The sequence below is a fragment of the Chrysemys picta genome, chromosome 2 (genome assembly GCF_011386835.1).
Source record: "Chrysemys picta bellii isolate R12L10 chromosome 2, ASM1138683v2, whole genome shotgun sequence".
NCBI classification, from domain to species: Eukaryota; Metazoa; Chordata; order Testudines; family Emydidae; genus Chrysemys; species Chrysemys picta.
The window spans coordinates 163,990,964-164,018,829 of record NC_088792.1 but is presented as its reverse complement, the minus strand read 5'-3'; the positions used below and the strand labels follow the sequence as shown (position 1 = coordinate 164,018,829).

At 42.4% G+C, this 27,866-nt stretch overlaps 1 protein-coding gene across 17 annotated transcripts in view; it reads left to right on the top strand.

Moving 5' to 3' along the window:
- Positions 1-27,866, top strand: part of ZMAT4 (zinc finger matrin-type 4) — a 200,688-nt gene that overhangs the window by 144,643 nt on the left and 28,179 nt on the right. For 16 of the 17 annotated variants that reach the window (XR_010598664.1, XR_010598663.1, XM_065584740.1 and 13 more), the window contains one exon: positions 4,501-4,728. The exons of the other annotated variant lie outside the window; for it this stretch is intronic. Coding sequence is in view for 14 of the 16 variants with exons in the window: in XM_065584740.1 (XP_065440812.1) it covers positions 4,501-4,728 (228 nt within the window). In the remaining 2 variants the exon portion in view is untranslated. The remainder of the gene's footprint in view (positions 1-4,500; positions 4,729-27,866) is intronic. 17 annotated transcript variants of the gene reach the window in all.

The following is a 27,866-nucleotide window of genomic DNA, read 5'->3' as shown; positions in this document are numbered from 1 at the left end:
TGCAGCCTTAACTCTGCCTTCTTGTGCATATGCATTACAACGCAGTCTTGAATTACATGATCACATACTGTTTTCCTGCCATTTATCTGGATTGTGTTCAGTGCCTATACGGGTTTATTTGTCCTTTTGGAATGCAAGGCACTAAATTTATAGACAGATTGCTTTTATTTGTTGAGAAACAAGTAATTTTATGAGGAAAATGCCATCTGGCCTTTCCTGAGCACTGACTGCAGCGTGTGAGTTCTTCTGGAGAAGTAATTTTGTCCTTTAGTTGCATAATAAAAACTGTGTGAGGCTCAAAAGAAAGAGCAGAGCTTGTTATTATATTTCTGTGGGAGAAAGCACCAAAGCGTCTGGGACCTGAGCTGGAAACATCTCAGCACTGTATATACGGAGTTAGCAAGAAATGTACAGAACAATACAGTGTGTGTAGTATGGCGTGCCTCCAGCAAGGCTTAGGGGGGCATATTGTGCCCAGTCCATGCAAAGCATATGAGGGGTGGGTGGGTTGGGAAAGATACAAGGAAACTGTCATACCCTCAGCTAATTTAGGTGCAAATAAAGGTGGGCATAAATATTGAATATTAAACATCTAACTACATGACTGTTTTTACAAAGCTGGGAGTTATTAGCATCGCACAGAGAATTCTGCACCCTCCGAATTGGAGACCAAGACGAGGTTCCTGGTGACAAGCAGAAAGCTCTCGCCTAGGAAGAGCCGCCAGAAGGAACTAAAACGCTACTTCTGAGTGAGAGTCATAAAGTGTAGTTACACTTGTGTATGTGACTCCCTCTGTTTGCTGATGGACGGGACACTAACAATAGTTATTGGACTCAGTGGCCCCTGATTTGACCCCTGCTGTGAGACAGAGGGTGTGTGATCTTAGTAACCCATATGACAGGGACCAGGAAATGGAGATCAGTCTTGCACAGCTTTCCTATTTCTCACACCATTATTAGAGATACAAATAAAAGAGCAGCATGTGATGGGATGTGGTCGGAGGGGGACGCTCGGGCTGTCATACCCAAAGGCTTTGCTCCATGACTGACACAAAGCCATGCATGAAGCTCTGTGTGTGCCAAGCTCTGTGATTGTAACCCAATGGTGGGTCGGTGAATGGGTGTGGGTGTGACACTATTTCCTTATGTGGCCTTAGCCAAGCCACTGAAAAGTGAAGGACTTTGAAGTGGTGAGACATGGATACTGGGTGTCTCTCTGCACAGCCCCTCTCTGCTGGCTCCCATCCAAACCAGATGTCTGGGCAGCACAGGAATGGTGAAGGAATCATTGTCTGCTCAGGGGTGTAGTTGAGACAGGAGCTGGCAGACTGGCCCATCAGCTCCCTGTGTGGGCTGTGGAGAGGGTATGTTCCTGTCACAGGGTGACTGGCCCCTTTAAGTGGGAGCAGGGTCTAGTGCACCTGTGGCTGATTAAAGCCCATTTGGGAGGCAGCTAGAGAAGGCAGCTGGCCATATAAAGGAGAGACTGAGTGCTATAGGAAGGAGTGAGTGAGAGTTGTCTGAGAAGAGGGCAAGAGAGAAGGAGCTGGAGGGAGAAAAGCTGAAGGCACTCAGTAACCAAACTGCCAGGGATATTTTCTGTGGAGAGCTGTTGGGAGGACTGGCCAGAGCTGGGGACCCTGCCAAGTTGTGGGAACTGACGAAGGCTTGTGCAGAGGCCCCCAGGAATCCAGAAAAGGACCAGCTTGGTCAGTGTAAGCTGGGCCCAGAAGCAAGAGGAGTTGAGGAGGCAGGAGGATCCTAGGAGCAGAGCTAGGACTCACACCACCTTTCAGCAATGGAGGGCTATGGTCCTGAATGGACACTTAGTGTGAAGGGTAGGACTCCTGTCACTGAAAGGAGACCTGACTGGGGCTACCGGAGAACACTTGTGGGAGAGAAGTGGGTCTTGGCACTGTCAGGGTGGGGCCTGGAGAGGGGCCCTGGAGCCGGCTCAGAAAGAACTGGGACAGAGTGGCTAATGGCTCTCGGGTGGGTGACCTGGGAATGGTGACCTTGGCATGGGAGAGAGGAGCTGCTGTGTTGTAACCTTGTTTTGCTTTGGGAGGAAGTGTATTTACCAGGAGGCATCCGCAGACTGTGGCATATCGTGTGAATAAAAGGGTTTGCGTTTGCTACCGAGAGAGACAATGCTTCTTTTCATAGGTGAGAGAAGGGGGCAGTGAGGCAGGCACCCTGTTGTGGCGCAGCCTGTTCCGGGATGGTGCTTGAGGCAGAGGCTGCCGTGCCCCAGGATTTTACCCTGAGGATTTCTCCCTAGAGCACCCAGAGCTCTCCCCAGTGACGTGGGCTCCTGTCCGAGAAGGGAATTGGGGAATTTGCTTGGGGCTGTTGTGCCAAACAAGTGGCCCTGGGCAGCAGAGGGGAGAATGGCCCTGCCGGCAGATCCCCCCACAGGAGGCTGCTCTGGGCTGTCCGGAGCAGAGCTGGGGTGGATTTACCCCAGCCAATCCCAAGTTCCTTTCTGAACCCCCAGCACACAGTCCCTCCCACAGTGACCATATGAATGGATAAGATAGACTAAAATCAGTGAGCTGTATTAGCTTGAGAGTAAGGGTAGCTAGTGTTCCCATTTATTATTTGTACTGGAGAAGCACCTAAAAGCTGCAGTCAGGATTAGGGCTCCATTGTGCCAGGCAGTCTTCAAGTGCACGGACTTTGCGCCAAAGAGCGTACAGTCTAAGAGACACAATGAATGTGGGAATGGGAGACAGTTTTATTTAGCAGAACTACTCTTTATCTTGTTTCTAACTATACCAGTGAAACAATAGCTATACAGTGAATAGACAACACCATCACTTTGTGGAATGAAATAAATCGAACCAGAGTAAGTGGAAAGTTCGTTAGCCAATACAAAGAGGAGAATAAATGACTCCATAAGAGTCGATTATATAATAATTTTGTTAACCCTAATACCCAAAGGAGCTCATTTTGTTAATACTTTGTAGTGTATCGCTCTTGCCAGCACATATGAGGTATCAGTCTAGGATATTTTTCTCTTCCTAAGTGGTTCCCCGATCAGGGCTTAGGAAGTAGGAGAACTGTGTTTCAGAATCAACTGTAATTCAGGCAATGAAAATCCAATACCTTTGCCATTGCCAATAAAAAACAATAGACTCTTATAAAACCCTGAAAATTGATAAGGTTGTAAGTAACATTAGAGGCAAGATACAATTTCCTTAAGGAAAGCTAATAGAGATCCTTTCACATACCAGTCAGCTGAAGATTTGTAACTTGTATTAACACTCTTGAACCATGGGGGAGATTACAGAGGGTTCAGGTCATAATTATGTGTCTAAATATATCCTTATTTTGCTCACTGAGGAACTTCGCAGACTCAAATAATGAAGTTGTTTCATCACTTTGTCAGTCCCTACAGCTGCAATCTCATTAGAGTTGAGCAAGAGTAGCAGTGAAATCGTTTGATCAGAAGAAGAGCTCTCAAACTGATTTTTAGAGTGCAAATTTTCCTACTCTTATCCCAAAGCATATTTCCTGAGAACATAGTTTTAAGTAATTATTTTGATATTAGACATTTTCTTTAAAATCTAAAAATGGAAAACCACATTAAAAGAATATGTGAGCTAGATGTGCCAATTAAGTACTAATAAGTGTGTATTCTGGTATTCCAACAGCATCACAATGTTTACCTTTTTAGTATAACTTATTTTTTTTCTTTTATCAGCTGTACTAAATTCAGCAGAGAGGCCACAGCAAACACATGCTGCTCCTGTACAGCATTATGACTAATGATCCATTTTTCTTTTGAAACCTTTTGAATTAGGATCACTTTTTCAAAAGTAGACTGCTAGAGCCTTCTGGTGACTTTGAAGAGGACTGAGGGGCTAAACGGGAAGGTTGACATGTCAATGGCACCTATTAATAGTGTATTAAGATATTTGAGAGAGGGAATTGACTACTGAATACTGTCTTTATTTGTGGCATTTTAAAATTCTTCTGTTTTTTTCTATTATTTTCTAAAACCAAACAAACTGAGAACAAGAATGTTCAGTTGATTATAAACCTAACAATTTTCCTACCCTGAGAAATGTTTGGTTTTATACATGGAATGTCCATACATAAGCTTATGCTCTTTGATTACTATTTTTGATTATTCTTCACCAGTATGTTTATATATAAGTAGCAGTTTTACTAAGAACATTTTAACAGGTAAAGTTTTATAATAAACCATGTAACTACAACTAAAAGAATCTTTACTTTCTGAGCTGGTGTAATGCAAATAATTGAGGAATAGTTTCATGCTGCCTAAGTGCACTAACATTTCTGTTTTAAGGGAGATGGTAGATTTCCAAGCCATACCATTCAAATATGTAGAGCAGCAGTATTTGCAATGGAAGGTGCTAACTGCTGCTAATTCTTCTTTGTGTCAAATGTGGGGACTGTCTATTTAAGGTTCTGGTATGGTACGAATAGCGGTTGGGCTGGGAAAACTCCATGTCTGATTGTTTTCTTTTACAGAAACCACTCTGAGTTCACTAAAGCAGCCACATGTGGATAGTTCTCCTGTGGTGTCTTCACCTCACCAAAGAAGAGACTCAGACAGGTACTGCCAGCTCTGTGCAGCCTGGTTCAATAACCCCATGATGGCACAACAACATTATGATGGCAAAAAGCACAAAAAGAACGCAGCCAGGGCCGACTTATTAGAACAACTAGGGAAGACATTGGATCTAGGAGAGTTGAGAGGTAAGAGCCTGTCTTGAACATAAAGCATCTATGCGTTGAGAAGGAAGATTCATCCTCTGTAATGTGTTTCCAGCCTAGTCTCTCTCTGTTCACCGTAGTCATTTCAATTAGCAGATTCCAGTCTTGTCTGATTATAGAAGAAAAGGATGCAGTGTTTGGCTCATGCTGCTCATATGCAGCTCTTCATAACGTTCCTTTTTCTAGGATAGTTTATTAATGTAGTGCCTGAGCCTTAGGCCATAGCACACAATACAGTAAATACGTGTTTTAAAATCAGCACAGCTCAGTAAGATGAATACTAATTTTTAAAAATATAAAATTTTAAAACATTAGCTCAGACCTTCCACCAGGCTCAGTTACATCTTTAAAACCACAACCCCTGAGACAATATTCAAAAACATAGTAACAAGTATATACATTATTTCATTTAGGTTATAAGGAGCCTCCTTTTTTCTTGTTTTTGTGGTCGATGAGGCAAATAGGGCGACAACCTGCACACCTTTCTGTGAGATAACCCGCTGCAGTCATAGCAGCATAATTCCGAAGTTGGTCCTTTAGCATATCTTGTGTCTCTCTTTCAAAGAAGGAGGATCTTGGAGATTAGCGCATGTCGCGATTCCCTGGCAAACACAGGATCACTCTTCTAGGTGCCACGTTACAGAGAGAACGATAGTCTAGTACTTAGACTGGGAGTTGAACTCCAGGGGTCTATTCCCATTTCTGCCACTGACTTGCTGTGTAGCCTTGGGCAAAGGATGTCCTGTGCCTCCATTGATTTGTAAAATGAGCAGAACACCTATCTCATTCGATGTGTTGTGAGGTGTAATTAGTGGCTGTGAAATGATGTGACATTCCTGGGTGGAAGGCACTAAAAAAGTATAAAGTATTTACTGTGACTGTTCTATGGAGGTTTCTTGCCTTCTCACAGAAGGTATGCTAGGCAACTGTCTCCGATCAGCTAAAGGACCTTCCTTGACCCTGCTCCACTTGCTTAAACAGCAAGTATAGCATCAGACCATGTCAGGGCACCAAAGGAGACAAGTCATAACCTGTCTGGTTTAGGTCTAATGTTTGCTTAGAGAGCAAATGTTCTTCGCTGCCTCAGCCTGAGTTATCAGCACTTCAGCTCTTATAGAAATAAACATCTTAATGACTTGACCTCTAAATTCTTTAGTGTTTTAATGGCCTGTATTTTAAATAAATGACAAAAGGGCCGTCCCCATTTGGTAACTGGAAGTGACTTGTTCCGCAGTCCATGTAAGGCTATTAGCTCTCAACATTGACCTCCCATGCGTCAGATGCAGTGGGTATTTACCCATGAAAGTTTATGCTCCAATACATCTGTTAGTCTTAAAGGTGCCACAGGGCTCTCTGTTGCTTTTTACAGATCCAGACTAACACGGCTACCCCCCTGATACTTAACATTGACCTTGAGTCTTACCTTTGCATCAGTAACAGGTGTGAGCCTCACCCCGAAATTCTTGCTTGGTAGCTATGCGCTCAAGGCTTAACTATAATTGGTTATGAAAGACAAGTGTCTCTGATCCTCCTTTCACTGTCCTGTGTCTGATAAATACTCTGCATAAATATGTCTGTGTGTTTGACTCAGATTCTCTGTTGGTGTAAATCAGTGTAGTTTCATTTAATAGAGCTGTGCCGACTTACGCCGGTGGAGGACGTGGCCCAGTATCAAATGCTGAGAAGACTATATCATTGAAGTGTGAGAATTCCTAAAAAGGGAAGACTATGGAGCTCCTTTTAAGGCACAAGTTTCATTTTGATGTAATATGGCCCAGTATGTGCATACAGGAATAATTAATTGAAATAGACAAAGGAAGAGGTACTAGTTCAGATTTTCAAAGCAGTGCAAGGATTTGGTTTCGCAGCAGGACATTCCATATCATTTTCAGTTTTGTTCCTTTGAAGGAAAAGACTGTTTCCCTTCAATAACTAATAGACATACTGTAGATTATGAATTTCTAGGCTTCAAATAAAACCTCTAATGCTTTCTCAGATTCTTCGTGTGCTACACAGGGAAAGCCAGTGTGGCTCACAATACCATAAATATGATTCATAGGCTGACTCACTGCCCCTTGCTGAACATATGCAGTGAAGAATAAACTGGGACGGTAGTATGGAAGTGCTTGCTACCTTGAACTGTGCTGACCTCACGTGTGGCTGGGAACATTAGTAGCAGTAAATCAATCAATTGTGGAATGTTTTATTCATTTAGTTATTGTCTAGGAGAATTAGAAATGGAGGAGTTTAAGGTACCTACTGGTCCGTACTGCGTTTTTGAAAATGTGCTGCTGTTCTGACCTCCATGACATAGTTTGGATTTGCAGATAATCTAGTATCAGTAAATCATGCATTAATGGACAATGCAATTTATAGGAGAGAAGGAAACATAAACATGTGTGTGCACAGATGCACACAGACATCTGTGAGAGAAAAAGAGCGGGCACCTTGCTGCTAGTTTTGGACATTTTGGAGGGTACTTTTTCCTATTTTCAGTGATCAGATTTTCATTTTGGAGGAGAAAACACCTGAATGTACAGCTAATGGACCCAGTTCTGCAACTTCAGTGGCCCCAGAAGGATTCCCCTGCATAGGAGAAGGCTCCAGAAGTACAGGGCCATTTTAGTAGCTCCTCCACCCGCCCTTTGCTGGCTTCTGGTGCAGGAGAAAAGGAGATATTGTTGGCCCATTCTTCAATCCATGTGACTCCTCCCACTTCCAGCTGGTGTAAATTAGAGTGGGCTAAAGGCTGCTCCATCTGGATGTTGGGATTGGGCTGATGTCCATTCTCTCTGAGAGTGAGGAGCAGTGTTATCAGAGATTTCATCTGCAAAATATGTGTTCAGTCAGGACCAGCTCTTAAGCAAAGCCTATGCACTCATAGGATAAGATCCTGCTCCAAGCCTCCTCCAGTCACATGATCACTTTACTGTTTAATTCCCTTTTTTTGGTTGGGTTAAATTGTGCTGTTATTGCTATTAAACATAGTTTTTGTTGCAGTTCTCTCGCTTGTGAATTAGTATTTCAAAATCTTCTGAACGGAAAGGAGATGACTTTTATTTAATATTAGTGGCTGCTCACACATGAGGCATGTTATTCACTATTCATTATTCTCTCAGGCATTCAGCAATCATATGTAATTTCAAGTGATTTCACATCATTTTCTACATGTCAGAGACTTGACATACTACTTGATAAGCATGACATACGATCATAACACCCTAAGGGTCTAACCACAAACAGAAATTCCTCATTTGCTAATCATAACTTTCAGTTACTGTCTGTGATTTCCATTTATAGACTCAATCCAGTGGGGAACAGGCCTGTTTAGCTGGTATAATAATTGCAGAACATCATTTGAATCCACATCACAATCTGAACTGAGTGGTTGATTTTAGGAGTTATTGGAAACGGATATAGGGCTTGGTTCTGATCTTAAAACTGTATTAATGCCAGTGTAACTTGGCTTCCATGGAATCCTGATTTAGGCTCGTTTAGATAAAATGGGACTCAGGCCCATTCCAGTAAATCTGCATTTTGATTGGTTAGAGCTGCTCCTGAATCAGAACCTCAGATCTCCTCACGCTTGAGCTTTGGGGAGATTGGGTGTGAATCCAGATCCTAACTTTGTATCATCCACAAACTTTGTGTAACAAACAAAATTAATATTATTAATACACCAGAATTACCATTATTAATATAATTAATCAGTTTTTCAAAAGCACCTAAGTTACTTAATCACTTAAATCCCCAATTTCAAAAGTGACTTAACGCCTTAGGATCCCTAGTCCTAGTAACTTTCAGTGAGTCTTGGCCTCTGAAGTCACTTAGGGGCTTTTGAAAATTGTAGCTAGTCTGTATTTTGGCACCTGAGTTATTGCATTTGTCCTCCCACCTTCACCTTCTTGGGTAGTGATGTGGCTAAGTGCAGTGAGTTTTGTGGTCACATGTCTCTCCTGCAGGAGGAAATGGTGCCCATAATAAATGAAAATTTGGCAGTTGTTTGATGTTTTCCAGGGGCAGGTGTTTTGTCCCAATTTGTCAGTCCCTGCCCAGAACAAGCACAGAGTTTAATTCCTGCATAACTCGCAGGGTGGACTTCAGCAAGAACTCTCGGCCCTTTTAACACTTGCAGCTTCTTATGCTGTGTTCAGTGAAGTGGAATAGCTGCGAAGAGTCCAAGGATTTCACAGCCACTTTTTGGAAATGCCCATAGCGCACACACGAGCTTGAAATAAAAATGAGGCAAAATGTTTTTCTCTTCCGAAGTCCAGGAAGGAAATTTAGAGAATTAAAATTTGCTCCCTTCTAGCACCCCCATTGGGTCTTGCTATCCCCAATATCCACATAGTACTGCAGAGATTAGAGATGGTCGGGAGACTGTTTTCTCATACTACAAGAATTTTCAAATTTTTAAATATGTTTCCTGTCCCAATATGGGACAAAAGGTCAAAATCAGATTTTCACAAACTGAAAATCCAGAAAAACTTTAGATTGGATCAATCCAAACAGTAATTTCAAAACATTTTGTTTTAGATTTTGACCTTTAAAAATTAAGTTAATTTTAATTTATACTTAAATTTAAAACAGTTATTTTGATCTGAAAAAATTCATTTCAAAAATGTTTCAAAACAGAAAATTCATCAAAACCAACATTTTCCACAAAGGAATCTGCATTTTTGATGAAAAAAATATTTTGACAAATTTCCAACCAGAAATTCTACCAGATATTGTTAGCAACTAAGCCAAGAGCAACCATCCTAGTAAACTAGATTAATCCTTTGTTGCTGAAAATGTCAGAATCCACTTATAACATGTTTTCTCCACTGGTGTTGCATTAACAAAGTCATCTTTCAAAAGAAGAGAATTGTCTATAAATTCCCTTCTCAGACTTGACTCTCTAGAACATGAAAAGAAGTGTTGCATGCATGTTGTATGTATGGATAATAAAAAGGCCAATTCTTGATTATAACCCCACTCTTTCTACAGACACCCCCAGCTCTGTAAAATCACTGGAATGTAGGACTTTCCATAATGGATCAGATCACTGACCTGCCTGCTAAGTCTAGTATTTTGCCTGTGGAATTGGCAAACATTTCATGCTTCAGAGGGAGATGGAAATCTGTCACCCTCCATAATTCACTGGACCAACTGAGTGTTGCTGTACTTGGGACAAAGGACTCCTTCCTGACTCCTGCAGTGATCAGTTTATGCCCTGAAACATGAGATTTTACTGCTGAGATCCTACTATACCTAGCTAATAACTATTGAGCTACTGGGCATAAAATCACTCAGTCTTTGCAGGAATTACATTGAATGCATAACAGCTCAGTGAGTACAAAGCAGCACGGCAATGTCATTCTAGGAATAACATGTCAGAGCTGCTATAGATAGTGGCAAAGGCAGCAAAACACATGTGTTTGGATCGATGGCTCAGCAAACACTGCATTGTGTTGCGGTCTGGGCCAGTACTGCCATCAGATTGTGAAGTTGGCAAAGAAATGCTGGTGATGGCCTGAGCCCTTTGGAGACAAATCCACACTGTTGTTGTGGCATTCACACTGCTCTTGCTCATGAGGATTTCTTAGCTGCTGGTTGTCCACACAGGTGGGTGGCAGTCTCAGCGGTGTTTGTCTGCCAGGACTCTAGCCTTTGTCCCAGGATAAAGTCCAAGTTTGAAGAAACTTTTGGAGGCAAAAGGATAGCTCTTAATCTAGGTTGCAGGTACATAACCAGCCCTGACTCTTCAGCCCTTGCCTGTAGGAAGTGAGAGCCTCATGGACGCACAGTTTCCCTTAGGCAAGGAGAAGTGAAGCCAAATGATCTATTCTATTTAGATACTTGAGGATGTCAGCCTAGTACAGTATCCGTGACTAAAAGCCATCAGACAAATCCTCTGAAGAGTACTGCCAGCACAGATAAGGAAAAGCACCCTTCCACCCCGTGTCTGCACTTCTGCATCTAATAAGGAAAAGCTGCATCAGGCTTATGCAACTCTCCAAGGCTCTTTGTCTGCCTTGATTGAAGCCTCCTATTGTTCTGTCTAAACTAAAGAGCTCGTGTCCTACTTCCCAAAAGGAAAGTGCAGAATCTTTCACTGGGTTTTAGGGATATATACATCATTTACTTCGGCTTCTAAATAGTTCCATGTCTGGCTAATGGGCCGCATTCATTTTATCTGGCTCCTTCTTCAGAGATGCAAATTCAGCATCGGCGTTAATGCCCTGTCCTGATGCACATGGAAGGGATTTAAGACTGTTTGTTCTACAAACTGTGCCACGACTCTCAGAAGAATGGCATAGCCAGAAAACGGTCTTTTTCACATTTTGTATAAAAGACTGACTGTAATACCTTTTCCTCCATGTTGTTAGCTGGGAAGCTAACGGTGTCTTCTGTTAGACAAGAAGAGAGATGAAGGCAGACCTCTGGATTGTAACTTGCTTTAATCAGTGCAAAATTGCCCAGCTTACTCTCTCTCGTATTCTTTTTGCATTTGTCAATAAGCTGTGCAGACTGTACTCTCACATGCTCTCCATTCCCCATAGGTTATATTTTCTCAGTATTCACTGGATGGCAAACTCATTTCCTTTTCAAGTCATCCCAGGGGGCTTGCAACATCATGTTTTAAATATTAATTCTGTTTTGACTACACTGGGAACCTAATGTTTGATGCATTTTATAGTATTAGAGTGAGCAGTGTAGCTTGAAGTACAAAATTCCAGCAATCTTGATTTTCTGATAATGGTTATAATAAAATATGTATTGCTAAATATGAATCTATATTTGGAAAAATAAATGTGGAGTTATAGCTCTGGACAATTGAGATTTATAGAAAGCGAAAGCATCAACTTTTTTTTTTTTTTTTGCCAAGTGTTTATTCTGAAACGTTGAAGTCTTATTTTCTTTTCTGAAGTAATAAAAATAAACACGTAAAAAAAGCCTCCTTAATGGCATTATTTCTCTATTCTCTGTGCTCAGATCTAATCTGAGGTATGTGGGATCATGACTGCACAGCCCTGGATATCAGGTGCTTTGCCTGAGCAGAGGAAGCTTTTCATGTTATTCAGGAATGGATGTTCGCATGTCTCCGATTAGAATCCAGCCCAGTGTCTGCCTAAAGTGTCCCACACAGGTGTCAGATGTGCCAACTCTATCTCTTCATAAGCTCCAGCTCTGATAGTCAGCAGGTCCAAAAAAGCTAATGCTGTCCTCGGACAGCCTTTTCTACCTGGTGACAAGCTTCAAAGCTTTGTAATGTTCTTTCCATGAGCAATACAAGAACATGGATTTTTGGTTTTCCCCTAATTATTTGCTGCATTTGAGTGATGTTTGCAGCCCTGGTTATGTTTAGCCATATGTGAAATAGCATACCAGTTTTTCTGCATGTATGAGGACTTTATCTGTCTGAGCAGGTTATCTTTCTGCAAAATTGACAGAAGATTTCTGTCACTCGAATTACCTATACATTGCAGCGGGTGCCTCCAGAGCTTGATGTGCAGTCTTAGCACAGCTAGTGATTTATCCTGTCTTCCAGTTATGACCCAGTATAACTAAGGAAAGGAAGTGAAAGGAGATTGGGGGCGAGTGAGGCGGGTAACATAGGAAAACATACCGTGGAAGAGAGAAATTAAAAGCACTTTCCTTCCCCTTAATGAGGTGTTTATTCGGCATGTTGGCATCCTTCCACCTTGCTCGCCATCGATCTTTGAGTTCTTTGCTGCAAGCAAATAAAGGTTTTCTGGATTTGAGTCAGTATGTCATTTAGGTCTTCATGTGGGGAAAAAGGCCTTCTAGTACAAATGCGATGGAAAATCTGAAAAAGTCTTGTGTTGTGATGCATTTGAGATGGGTGGATATGCGCCAGTATGGGAAGCTATGGTTGTGGCCCTGGTTTTACTGCATCAGTAAGGGTCCAGATGACAATGTTAAGTTGAGAATTGACAAGTGATATGTGCCTAAGCGAGTGAGCAGTATTCTAGAGTAGAGTACACAAGAGCCAGTGAAGAGGTCCATAGAGTTTTGCATCAGCTCCCCATGTCAGGATGGGGAGCTAGGATTGGTGCTAGGACTTCACTTTGTGGTAGGTAACGACAACCTTCTTGTAATCTTTCCTGTTATGTGCTAAGGCACAATCAATGTCGTCAGATTGGCATGCAGATCGCACTCAGCGATGTCCCTGATTGAACTGCAATGGAAATAGTGAGACTTAGTGGAACCATAAAAGGAAAAAAGTTTACAAATATAATAACAAGAGTATAAAGTTTGGAATCTTCCTACCCAACATATATGACTATTCAACAATAGTGAATGGAAGCTGCTGCATTTAGGTATATTGAGTTCCAGTTTGGCAGTTTTAAACTTTCCCCAAACTTCACCAAGCATAAAGCAAATTGCTTTTTGCTCCATCAGGTCACGTTTCACCAGTTTTGCTTCTCATTTGGCATTTTTTCTCACTGATCTCTCTTGTTCCTCCTATAAAGTAGGTGGTCACTGCATGGGCAAAGGCCATGCAGAGAAATTGACGGGTCTTTGAAAGGGTTTTTATGGGGAATTTAATTATGGGTTCTGCTTATTGCTAGCAATGAGCTGAAACTATATATCAAAATCCTTTCACTTTGAAAGCTGGTCCAGTCTTTGAAAGGTCTGTTTGACTGAGTTGTGTGTCTTTTCCTTTGCTATGTCCTATGTATATCTTTGAATGGAGAGAGTGAGCTGATAATTTAATATAAAGACTTTATCTTGTCGGTATTCATAACCTTAACTTCTATGTACTTCTGTACAATGATAAATTGGCTGCCTGTACATCTCACTTGGTATGATACCAGACCTAGATGCTAAAAAAGAAAATGAGATTTCTAGAAAGCATAAAATCAGGCAGAACTGTCTCTCTAGTCCACTGTTACCAATTCCTTATTTATTTCACCTTTGAGGGAATAGGTTGTTTCCCAACGAGAATGCTTAGCACAGTTCTGGGAAATTATTTAACCTTGCCCATAAGGTCTGCAAGAAGAGCCTCAGCTGAGGTCTTGCGAAAGGTACACACAAGTCTCAATCACAATTTAGGAAACTGCTCAATAGGGTCCAGCATGCCAGAAGAACAGCCAAACAGCTCAGGATGGGACTGCTGTGCCAGCGTGCTCTAATACCAGTGTACCAAGAGGTCTAGGCTGCTGGGAGTGAGAACTTTCCAATTCAAGTATTTAAAAGTTCAGGCAGAATGCCTAACTGCTGACACCACCAGAAGCCATAGTGCAACAGAGCCAGTGCAACTCTCCATATGCTTCCTAGGCACCAGTCTGTTCAGTCTTTGGATTTCTCTGACTGCCAAGCAGTAAAAACCCTGATTTTTTCTTTTTAATAGAAAAATGGGGACATAAATTCAGAGACAGTCTTGAATTTCTTGTGCTGGGAAAATGGAATTCTGTAGCTAGCCCCTTGGAACAGGAGCTTTCTGCCAGAGAACATTCAGCTTCCGCATGGAGGAGGAATGCAAAGGTGCAGGGAGAGGTGATGGGATACTGCCTCAGAAAGGCGAATACAACAGTGGTTCTCTAGAATAAAATATAGTGATCTTTGGTGTCATCTGGTCTCTAGATTTCGGAATGGAGATGGCTATGCAGGAATGTCATCACTGGAAAACTCACCTATATTCCCATAGCAACAAAAACCAATAGTGATTAGATGCAGATATATCTTTAAAAATTCTGGCAGAGTTGTGTGCCCTCAGGCCATAATTTCTCTATATGCAGTATAAGAACTTTTGGTTCTATGCTGTCACTTTTATTTAGTGAAAAAGAATTTAACAAGTGTTCCTGTGGAATGTGTTTTAATGCACTTTATGCAGAATGACATTAATGACTTTATTTATTAATATTTTATTTGCAGGGTATAGGCACTTATTCAATTTTACATGAATACATGTCAGGTTTCATGGAGGGGAACTCTGATGTGTTATGATAGTGCAAAGGTAAACACAAGTGCAGAAAGAGCATTAATCTTTAAAAAAAGAAGAACAGGAGGACTTGTGGCACCTTAGAGACTAACAAATTTATTAGAGCATAAGCTTTCGTGGACTATGGCCCACTTCTTCGGATGCATATAGAATGGAACATATATTGAGGAGATATATATACACACATACAGAGAGCATAAACAGGTGGGAGTTGTCTTACCACCTCTGAGAGGCCAATTAATTAAGAGAAAAAAACTTTTGAAGTGATAATCAAGCTAGCCCAGCACAGACAGACAGTTAGATAACAAGTGTGAGAATACTTACAAGGGGAGATAGATTTCAATGTTTGTAATGGCCCAACCATTCCCAGTCCTTATTTAAACCGGAGTATGTAGACTCTCTCCTCAGACCCTACGCTACCAGCACTCCCAGCTATCTTCGAGACACCACTGACTTCCTGAGGAAACTACAATCCATCGGTGATCTTCCAGAAAACACCATCCTGGCCACTATGGACGTAGAAGCCCTCTACACCAATATTCCACACAAAGATGGACTACAAGCTATCAGGAACAGTATCCCTGATAATATCACAGCTAACCTGGTAGCTGAACTTTGTGATTTTGTCCTCACCCACAACTATTTCACATTTGGGGACAATATATACCTTCAAGTCAGCGGCACTGCTATGGGTACCCGCATGGCCCCACAATATGCCAACATTTTTATGGCTGACTTAGAACAACGCTTCCTTAGCTCTCGTCCCCTAACGCCCCTACTCTACTTGCGCTACATTGATGACATCTTCATCATCTGGACCCATGGAAAAGAAGCCCTTGAGGAATTTCACCATGATTTCAATAATTTCCATCCCACCATCAACCTCAGCCTAGATCAATCCACACAAGCGGTCCATTTCCTGGACACTACTGTGCTAATAAGCGATGGTCACATAAATACCACCCTATACCGGAAACCTACTGACCGCTACACTTACCTACATGCCTCCAGCTTCCATCCAGGACACACCACACGATCCATTGTCTACAGCCAAGCTCTAAGATATAACCGCATTTGCTCCAATCCCTCGGATAGAGACAAGCACCTACAAGATCTCTATCAAGCATTCTTAAAACTACAATACCCACCTGCTGAAGTGAAAAAACAGATTGACAGAGCCAGACAAGTACCCAGAAGTCACCTCCTACAAGACAGGCCCAACAAAGAAAATAACAGAACACCACTAGCTGTCACCTTCAGCCCCCAACTAAAACCTCTCCAGCGCATCATCAGAGATCTACAACCTATCCTGAAAGATGATCCTTTACTCTCACAGATCTTGGGAGACAGACCTGTCCTCGCTTACAGACAACCCCCCAACCTAAAGCAAATACTCACCAGCAACCACACATCACTGAACAAAACCACTAACCCAGGAACCTATCCTTGTAACAAACCCCGATGTCAACTCTGTCCACATATCTATTCCAGTGACATCATCATAGGACCTAATCACATCAGCCATACCATCAGGGGCTCGTTCACCTGCACATCTACCAATGTGATATATGCCATCATGTGCCAGCAATGCCCCTCTGCCATGTACATTGGCCAAACCGGACAGTCTCTACGCAAAAGAATTAATGGACACAAATCTGACATCAGGAATCAAAATACTCAAAAACCAGTGGGAGAACACTTTAACCTGTCTGGTCATTCAGTGACAGACCTGCGGGTGGCTATATTACAACAGAAAAACTTCAAAAACAGACTCCAACGAGAAACTGCTGAGCTAGAATTGATATGCAAACTAGACACAATCAACTCCGGTTTAAATAAGGACTGGGAATGGTTGGGCCATTACAAACATTGAAATCTATCTCCCCTTGTAAGTATTCTCACACTTGTTATCTAACTGTCTGTCTGTGCTGGGCTAGCTTGATTATCACTTCAAAAGTTTTTTTCTCTTAATTAATTGGCCTCTCAGAGGTGGTAAGACAACTCCCACCTGTTTATGCTCTCTGTATGTGTGTATATATATCTCCTCAATATATGTTCCATTCTATATGCATCCGAAGAAGTGGGCTATAGTCCACGAAAGCTTATGCTCTAATAAATTTGTTAGTCTCTAAGGTGCCACAAGTCCTCCTGTTCTTCTTTTTGCGGATACAGACTAACACGGCTGCTACTCTGAAACCTTTCATTAATCTTTAAGTTCTTCCTAATTCTAACTCATTACTTCTCACCTGTATAACTGAAGCAAAAACCACTATCAAACTGGGCTCACTTCCCTTTAGAAACCATTTTACCTTCTCCACATCCCATCTATTCCAACTGTCTTGACCAATTCTGTGAAGTTCTATGCCGATGCTCCGACACCTGTGCTCTCTGGCAAAGAGTTAGGGCAGGAAAGGCCAACAGATTTGAAAACAGGTGGCATGTCTTTTGGCATTTGAGGTTTGTACATCTTGGTAGATTTTAGGTCCAGAGATAAGAGTCCTCCTTTGTCATGTGTCAGTATCAGCAGTGCACTTGTACTTGGTGAGGCTATTGGTGCATTAGAGTTTTGGTTTTTATTGGGATATCTTGTGTGAAAATGCCGAGATACCCAGGTCAGATAGATAGCTATCCTGCCAAGTATGCTATGCCATGGCCTTAGCAGCTGGCAGCTCGTGGCAGATTTAAAGCAAGAGTTTCAAAAGATCTCAGCTTCCATTTAGGCACCAAAATGAGAGCCAGATCTTCAGAAAAGCTCAGTATCCATCATACACCTGATAAGCGCTGAGCTCTTTTGAAATCTAGCCATTAACGTTCTGCATGAGCCTAAGCATAAAAGTCAGCTGGTGTCTGAAGGCAGCTAACACTGTTGTGACACAGTTAATGACACCTTCTATCTTCAAGCAGACATGTGTCTGTAATAATTTAAACCTGCACCAAATGTGACCCCTATGTAGAGCTTGCTTGGGGGGAGGGATAGCTCAGTGGTTTGAGCATTGGCCTACTAAACCTAGGGTTGTGAGTTTAATCCTTGAGGGGGCCACTTAGGGATCTGGGGCAAAATCAGTACTTGGTCCTGCTAGTGAAGGCAGGGGATTGGACTCAATGACCTTTCAAGGTCCCTTTCAGTTCTAGGAGATAGGATATCTCCATTATTTTAATTTTTTTTCTGAAAAATCCAACTTTTCTTCCATAAAAAAACTTTGAACAAAACAATTTTGTTACAATTTTTGTGTGGAAAACTTAGATTTTTCAATGAAAAAATTTGAGGTGAAATGAAAAATTCTGTTTAGCCTTGGTGTTCAAGCCACCCTTCTTAGATCCAGCTCAGTGCACAGAGTAAAAATCAAAGGATCGAGATCAGCCTTGCCTGGGATTTCCTCACCACTGTCAGTTTGGGTCACAATCTTAGCATTATTTAAACAGAGCTTTTGGGGACTAGCACAAAAACTCCCAACTTGAGCTGCTCTTACTGATGTGAGCACTTCTCTGTTTGAGTGGCAAAAGGGCCTTCCACGCTAATACTGGATTCTATGTCACTTTGTCCAGAACTCAGTTGATTAGAAGACCTGTATCTTACAATGTCACCCTTTTAGGTTGGCAGTGTTTATAAGCATGAGTCATCCAGAATATCATTAATTTTGATCTTGTGCCCTGCAGTTCCCATATTAACTGTTGTCCTTTATTCTCTGTTTAAAGCTGTTTCCATTTTGTAGATTATCCAGAGCTAATTTTATTTCTCTTTGTCATAGTCCTATAATTTCACACTTTAATATTTTTAATGTGAAAGTCGGTCTGAAAACATATTTTAGTTAAGAGATTTTGCAACCTCTTTCCCCTGCAGGAATTGTATCGTTCTCACTTAGCGTCATGGATGCTGTCACAAAAAGGGCTGCTGATGCTGTATGCCAGGAGTGATGCTTTTTACACTGTTATATTCTAGTCAAGCAAAGAAAGGGTTAATTATCTCAGTGTGTGTGCAACCACACTTTGGTTCCTTATGAAATATATTCAAAAGACCAAATAATCAGTATCAGTCAGGCTTATTGCTTTAAGCCAATAAAAATGTAGTACAGGAAAAAGGTTCTCTCTGGTACCAGTCTCTGGGAGCCTGACTCATGCAGCATTGTTACATTTATCTCACACAGAAGGTGTGCTCCCACCATTACAACCCTAAAGCCATCTTTTTATACCCTACCTGTTTACTGGTAAAAGGTACAGTCTTGTCATCTGAAACTAGAGTTTAACCAATCCGCTTTGTTTTGCTGATACCATGGTGTACCCCTTATCTCTTTATTCTGAACGTCTGCTGCACTCCAGGTACCAAGTGTGACGGCACCTCGTAAGCCTTTAGTAGGGTAGAACAATCATATGTCTTGTCTTCTTCCTTTGGGACATTCCAGTACTGGCCTGCGAGAGTAACTTCCTGCCTGTTGTTATGATAAAACCTGACAACTTTCCTATCTACTTAAGCCAAAGCTTACTTCATTAAATGCAAGGTGTTATGGGATATTTAGCATAAGAGAACGGGATAAGGCTATGTCTACAGTACGAAATTAGGTTGATTTTATATACGTTGATTTTTAGAAATCGATTTTATACAGTCAATTGCGTATGTCCCCACTAAGCGCATTAAGTCAGCGGAGTGCATCCTCACTACCGTGGCTAGCATCGAGTTATGGAGCGGGATATGTAGCTATCCCAGAGTTCCCGCAGTCTCCACCGCCCATTGGAATTCTGGGTTAAGCTCCCAATGCCTGATGGGGCAAAAACATTATCACGGGTGGTTTTGGGTACATGTCGTCAGTCGCCTCTCCCTCCGTGCAAGCAACGGCAGACAATCGTTTCGCACCTTTTTTCCTGGGTTACCCGAGCAGATGCCATACCATGGCAAGCATGGAGCCCACTTAGCTCACCGCCATCACCGCTGCTGTTGTGGGCAAGTCTACTGTGGGGGCTGCTGTGATCCAAGTAGCCAATGCAATCATTGATGTTGTGTTATTAAGAGTAGTGACTCTGGGAAATGCGTGGGCCTTTTTAGATTTTAGGTGCATCACATTCCTGTCCTTTGTCGCTGGTGAAGAAATCTTGCAGCCGTACATTCCAGTCTTGTCGGCGCTGTAACACCCCATAGCACTTCTGTGGTTGACACATGTAACAGCTCCAGGTCTTTTGCTCTTTTGTCTTGGCCGGGGTACCTTGCCCTACCAGGACCTCCAAGCATTCAACACAGAAGCACCTGCAGCAGCTGGCATTGCTACACAGCAGCAGCTCCTTGCCTTCGCAGCAGACAGTGCAGTCGGACTGGTACCCATCCTCGTCGGACATGTAGCTTGGCCGGGGGTTCTGGGAATGTCTTCCCTGCCTGGCTCCTAGCAACCTCCAGGGCATGGTGTACGGCTCCACCGCCTCCGCTGTAACTCTGCTCTCCTGCTCCCCAGTGACGAGCTCGGGGGATCCGTTCTGGTCCTCCTGGGTGCTGCTGGCAGACGTGGTACTGCTGCTCTGGGAGGACTCCTTGGAATCCTCCTCGGTGAGGTCAATCAGGGGCACCTGGACAGACATGGCTATCCTCCTCTTAGAGCACCGAATGAGAGCCAGAGACTCCAGGTCATTCTCTTCTTTAAGTTTCGTCTCGTGGAGATTCAGTCCTGCCTGGAATATCATGCGAGCTGGAGGCTTCTGCCTCAGGCTGCTCTCCCAGCTGGCAGCACCGTGCGGTCACACTTACCCCAGCCTACCCCTTGCTCCCATGGCTCATGAAACTTGGACAGTAGTAAGGAGCAGTTCAACTATAGGCGGAGCAAGTGCAGAATGGTGGTAGAATGTGCCTTTGGACATTTAAAAGCTCGCTGGCACTGTTGGTCAGATCTCAGCGCAACCAACATTCCCATTGTTATTGCTTCTTGCTGTGTGCTCCATAATATCTGTGAGAGTAACGGGGAGACGTTTATGGCAGGGTAGGAGGTTGAGGCAAATAGCCTGGCGTCCGATTTTGAGCAGCCAGACACCAGGGTGATTAGAAGAGCACAGCAAGGCATGCTGCGCATCAGAGAGGCTTTGAAAACCAGTTTCATGACTGGCCAGGCTTCGGTGTGACAGTTGTGTGTATTTCTCCTTGATGCAAACCCGCCCCCTTTGTAGATTTTAATTCCCTGTAAGCCAGCCACCCTCCCCCGTTCGAAATAAAGTAACTATTGTTTTGAAACCGTGCATTCTTTCTTTATTAATTAAAAAAATAATGAGATAACAGACAAGGTAGCCTGGGTGGGGTGGGGGAGGAGGGAAGGACAAGGCCACATTGCTTATTGTAGCCACACTAAAAATCAAACTGTTTGAATGACAGCCTTCTGTTGCTTGGGCCATCCTCTGGAGTGGAGTGCTGGGTGCCCGGAGGCTATGGAACATGGGGAGGAGGGTAGGCGGTTATACAGTGGATGCAGTGGGGGTCTGTGCTCTTGCTGGCTTTCCTGCAGCTCCAACAGATGCTTCATCATGTCCGTTTGCTCCCCCACCAGACGCTTCATCATATCCATTTGCTCCCCCATTAGCCTCAGCATCGCGTCCTGCCTCCACTCTTCACGCTCACTTAATTCCTTCCTGGCCTCTGCCACTGAATGCCTCCATGCATTAAGCTGAGCCCTATGAGTGCGGGAGGACTGCATGGGCTCGGAAAACATGTCATTGTGAGTGCAGTTTTTTCGCCTTCTAATCTGTGATAACCTCAGGGACGGAGACGATAGGGGGAGCGTAGAAACATTCTACGCTCTACGATTCTGGGGGGGACTGCATGGTCACCTGTGCTGCTGAGTGCTGCTGAGTTCGCCACGCTGACCAAACAGGAAATGAAATTCAAAAGTTCCCGGGGCTTTTCCTGTCTACCTGGCTAGTGCATCGGAGTTCAAAGTGCTGTCCAGAGCGGTCACAATGGAGCATTCTCAGATAGCTCCCGGAGGCCAATACCGCCGATTTCCGTCCGCACTACCCCAAATTCGACCCAACAAGGTCAATTTTAGCGCTAATCCCCTCGTCGGGGAGGGGTACAGAAGTCGATTTTAAGAGCCCTTTAGGTTGATGGAATGGGGTTGGTTGTGTGGACGCAGTCATTTTTAAATCGACCTAACGCGGCTAAATTCTACCTAACCCCGTAGTGTAGACAAGGCCTAAGTAAAGATACATGCCAGCTTTTCTGCTTAATGCATACTAATGTATATATGTTGCAGAGAATACATTTTATTGATAGGATATGTGTGTGTGTGTGTGTGTGTGTGTGTGTGTGTGTGTGTGTGTGTGTGTATATATATATATAAATATATAAATGCTAGCCAACATATATTGGTCAAGAGGCTAAAATGGAATCCCTATAAGTTGCTGTGTTCTTGCTGGCTAGAGGTGCCTTGGTAACCGACAAAAGATGCAACAGTGTAACTAATATGCTAACATTGACCCAGATCCTCAGCTGATGTAAAGTGGGGTACCTCCATTGATTTGTCTGTACCAATGTCATTATTGGTACACTATTTCAATGGAGCTAATTTATTCCAGCTAGGGATTTGGCCCACTGTGCCTAGTTGATCGGGAGAAGTGTGTTGTTTCTGAGCTGGTTACATTGATCTTTTTGATCCTTATCATTCCTTGTAAGCCTTTCCCTTGCTTAACAATAGTTTAGCATTTTGTTGAAATCCAGCACGATGCCTCATGGTAATTTCAGTACATGACTCCTGATTTTAATCTCAAATGCCAGCTAGCAAAGAATACTTTATAGTGCACAAGATGCTGACCTAACATCCATTTTTTGAGCTACACAGCTAGTGCATCTCACCTGGCTAAGAGGAGGATCTGGCCTGGAAGCTCACTCAGCATTGATGGGTCTATTGATGATAAACTACTCTTTTGCTAATCAAAGGTTTCCTCATACAAATTTGGCTACAAGCTTTTTATGAGTGGCATAAAATTAAAATTGATGAAAATGAACAAAATCCTCAGTCTGTGTTAAAATCAGGTTCAAGTTTACTGCTTTGAAGAGAGAAAAGTAGAAGTTTCTCCAAGCAATGTATGACTCTAGACTTTATCCACAAGGGCTTTACCACTGGATTCCTTAGTTGCTGGGGAAAAAAAACAAAGTAAAATTTTAATTTTTGCCTTATTAAGGAATGTGCAAATAACTGATATGAAACACACTTTCAATATTCGAGTCCGTGCTATCTCTGTAAACAGTTTCCACAGAATTTTATATGCCATATTCTTGCAATATTAATTAAGATAATCTGAGGGCAGGTCTTCACTATGGGGGGGGGGGTCGATTTAAGATACGCAAATTCAGCTACGCGAATAGCGTAGCTGAATTCGACCTATCGGAGCCGACTTACCCCGCTGTGAGGATGGCAGCAAAATAGATCTCCGCGGCTCCCCGTCGACGGCGCTTACTCCCACCTCCGCTGGTGGAGTAAGAGCGTCGATTCGGGGATCGATTGTCGCGTCCCGATGAGACGCGATAATTCGATCCCCGAGAGATTGATTTCTACCCGCCGATTCAGGCGGGAAGTGTAGACCTAGCCTGAGTGAAGAGATTCAGGAATGGCCATGGTGGAATCTGGAACAAGTTATGGATGTACAATTGAATTCACCAGGGCATTAAGGCAACTTAAATGGTGGATAGGTTCTGTGCTGGCCCTCTACAGAGTAGTGAATTTCACCTTTGGGTTCCAACTGTTGGTTTAGGAAGTTTTACTTTTGATTTACATAAGAGTATCTGATCGGAAGTATGCTTGATGTTCTTGAGCACTGGTCCTCCTGCTGTGCAATGGAATCTGTTTTTAGTGACAATCAGTAAGCTGATTGCAACCCTTCCCTTTCCTTCCAAAGAAGCAATATTTCTCCCGAGCTTTACATAAACAGCACTCTCCTGGCATTATTGCTCTGATTTTAAAAGTAGCAGAAAACTGTTGAGAAGCACCTGATAACCCCAGGAATAGCTGGATTTATGTGCACAAACAGCTTGCATATGTAATTCATCAGGTTCACAGGAAGTCTTACTCATTACTTCAAGAACAGAGAGGTAACATATTATAGTCCAGGATGACCTTCCAAAACACTTCAAAGTGTAGAACTTAGACTCAGCATGAGTGAGTCAAACAAATTTGAAAGCATGAGTGAGATTCATCTTTACGGAACTAGACTGCAGAATAAATCAAGCAGTATCCTTTCCAGCATGATTGCCTGTATCATCGACAAGTACTTGGGAGGCTTTTACAGGAGGATGAGTTATGTGACATCACCGACACTGAATTTTTATGTGTAAAAAATGGTGGTTGCATTGCACAAAGGTAATTGCAGCTCAAGACAACCGTGCTAAATGAATGTCTTAAATTAAACAGTTACATGCATACAAGTGAACACACTAAATAACAAAGAGTAATGGATCTTGGAATCATTTCATGCATACACAGTAGCAGGTAAATGTACAATATTGCTGCAGACTGCGTGTGGCAAAATTCTTGGCTGGATTAAGTTTGAAATTAAGGGGTTTTATTAAAAAAATAGAATTGTTATTGTCATAAACTGATAGTTAAGGGTTAATGCCTCTTTTACCAGTAAAGGGTTAAGAAGTTCACCTAGCCTAGCTGACACCTGACCAGAGGAACCAATGGGGGAACAAGATGGTTCAAGGGGAAGGAGGGAATCAAGTCTCTTTGTTGTTAGAGTCAGTTTCAGTTTTGACCAGAGTGGGAAAGCCCCAGAAATCAGCCTCTTATCAAGTAATGAGTATTCTCCGACATAGTGAAGGGAATACATAGGTTTATGTTTATTTTCTTTGTAACTTGTCTTGGGCATTAGGGAATAATCAAATTGGGTATTTTTTGTGTAACTAACTTTTTGCCCAGGGGAACATCCTCTGTGTTTTGAATCTGTTGTCTGTGAGATCAGCTTGTATGCTATCTCCCAGAGAGTTTTCTTTTACCTTCCTTTTCTTTAATTAAAAGTCTTATTTTTAAGAACCTGATTGATTTTTCCTTGTGTTAAGATCCAAGGGGACTGGATCTGGACTCACCAGGAATAGGAGGGGGGAAGGTTAAATTCTCCTTGTGTTAAGATCCAAGGGTTTGGATTGGTGTTCACCTGGAAATTGGTGAAGAAGTCTACCCAGGGAAGGGAGTTAGTACTTGGGAGTGGTGGCAGCAAAACCAGATCTAAGCTGGTAATTCAGTTTAGGGGTTCACATGCAGGTCCCCATATCTGTACTCTAAAGTCCAGAGTGGGGGTGAAACCTATGATAGTTATATAGTGAATATTTCTGCACAATAAACTTATCATTATGAGAGATTAGCAAATGAGGGATTACCCATGAAATCACACTGCTAGGAATGTAAGCATCTCAAGCCTAAAGCATAGGTGGCGAAGTAGACTTCTCATTCCGGTCCATTGTCTGCTTCCTCAAGAGGAGAGGCAGAATGGCGTAATAGAGGACACACAAGTATTTGTCCAGGACACTATGTCCTCTAGCAATGACTCTTAAAGTATCTGGTGAAAATCAAGGCAGGATGAGGCCTCTAAATGGTATTTAAGAAGGGAGAATCTTTATATCAGTCTCACTTTGTATTAGACCTTGCCAGTTCTAGTAAATACATTGGCTTGATTTTAAAAAATCATAATGCAGCATTATGGAAAACAAACCCTTTTGCTAGCATTTGAGCCAGCACACTAGGCATTGTTATCTGATCAGCATATTCAGCATGATGCTGCCCATGAGATGAAGAATTGCACTAAAAAGCTGTGCATTTAACATGTCTGACTGTGTCTGTAACATCCTAGCAGGATCCCAATGATGGTGCAACCTTGTCCAATGTCATTGTTTCCCTGTCCAATGTCATTGTTTTCTTGGCCAGAATAACCACTTAGGCAATATTTCCAGTTTTAGGAAAGGACCTCAGTGTGTCATGTCTATTTGTTGGGCTCTTATTTTTGTCAGAGACTATCTGGTGCTATAATGATCTGTTGATATAATAAAATTCTATGTGGTTCCAATATTTGCCTAATCCACAGCTGTAAATCATGTGCTAGAGAAGATATGATCCCATATGACCCCATATGTCATAACTATAAAGGGAAGGGTAACAGCTCTCCTGTGGACAGTACTATAAAATCCCTCCTGGCCAGAGACTCCAAAATCCTTTTACCTGTAAAGGGTTAAGAAGCTCAGGTAACCTGGCTGACACCTGACCCAAAGGACCAATAAGGGGACAAGATACTTTCAAATCTTGGGAGGGGGAAGGCTTTTGTTTGTGCTCTTTGTTTGGGAAGTTGTTCGCTCTTGGGACTGAGAGGGACCAGACATCAATCCAGGTTCTCCAAATCTTTCTGAACAAGTCTCTCATATTTCAAACTTGTAAGTAAACAGCCAGGCAAGGCGTGTTAGTTTATCTTTGTTTTCTCAACTTGTAAATGTACCTTTTGCTAGAGTGTTTATCTCTGTTTGCTATACTTTGAACCTAAGGCTAGAGGGGGGTCCTCTGAGATCTTTAAGTTTGATTACCCTGTAAAGTTATTTTTCCATCCTGATTTTACAGAGATAATTTTTACCTTTTTCTTTAATTAAAAGCCTTCTTTTTAAGAACCGGATTGATTTTTCCTTGTTTTTAGATCCAAGGAGTTTGGATCTTGATCCACCAGGGAATTGGTGAAGGTCTCTCACGGCTACCCAGGGAAGGGAATTAGCACATTTGGGAGTGGTGGCAGCGGACCAGACCTAAGCTGGTAGTTAAGCTTAGAAGTTTTCATGCAGGCCCCCACATTTGTACCCTAAAGTTCAAAGTGGGGAAGCAGCCTTGACACCATATTATCAGGGATACATTTAAAAAGAATAAGCAGCAGGGTGTGTATAATCACACATGTCCCTACAGAGAAATAAATACAGACTAGAAAGGCGCTTGAGCCACAATGAGGTGTATTTGAGAATATCTGTGACAAATACAGTGTCTCTGACTCATTGTGCTAATGTAGACTGCAAAAAGAGTAAACTTACAAATAGTACTGCCAAATTAGGTGCCACAAGATGGCTGAAGACTGTGTAGTAAGAGAAGATAGAGAACATGATTGGTCCAAGTAAATAGTCAGCTAGAGCAGAAAGCTTTGAAACCTATCATTAATTAATCTTTGGTGAAGTATGGAGAAGGAGATTATTAATAAGGAATTTGAATGGTTCTCTAATAATATATGCAGCATATTGGGGGACTTAAAGTTGCAAACATCAGAAAGTCCTTTTTCACCTGCGTACAGTAGTCTTGTTGATTTTTAAGCTGGCTACTCACTCACAGAAGAGAGGTCTACTCCTGTGTATAACACACACGTTTTAAAAAAATCAGGTCCTAACTCAATATAGGAGCAAAGAGTCCTGTGGCACCTTATAGACTAACAGATGTATTGGAGTATGAGCTTTCGTGGGTGAATACCCACTTCTTCAGATGCACCCACGAAAAGCTCATGCTCCAATTCGTCTGTTAATCTATAAGGTGCCACAGGAGACTCTGCTGCTTTTACAGATCCAGACTAACACGGCTACCCCTTTGATACTCAATATAGGAGGTGCATTTCCCTCCCACATGGCTTTAAATATGTTTTACAGTGAATAAGTAATTGGTAAGAGCAGCTTCCAGACAGAATTTTATAGGCGTAGGAGAAGCATAGTCATTCCATCACTATGATTATGGAAGCTCCTGAAGAATCTCTCGAGGTCTGAAGATGCTTCTTAGCAACACAGGAATTGTCATAGTGGATCAGTCCAGCCATTCATCTAGTTCTCAACTAGTCCCTGTAACCAGTCAACATCTGAGGAAGGGAGGGACTTGGGCTGGTCCAATAAGCAGTGTCTCATTGCTTCTCTTGTTCACTTTTTACTTGAGGGGCCAGTACTACTCTATTCATTTCCCACACAGTACATACAAGCAATTAGCCCGTGTTTAAAGATTGCAGCATTTCTCTCTTCCCATCTTTGCTTGCTTTAAGAGATGGATTTCTGAAAAGATTTTTTGTACAGAAATTTGATTTGACATCTGTTGGATCTTACCAATTACCTTCAGCACTTAAACTACAGTCTGTCTCAAAGGAGATAATCATAAAATGAGGCGCAGGAGAAGATTGAATGGCTTAGATGGCACAATGAGTGTGTTGTGCT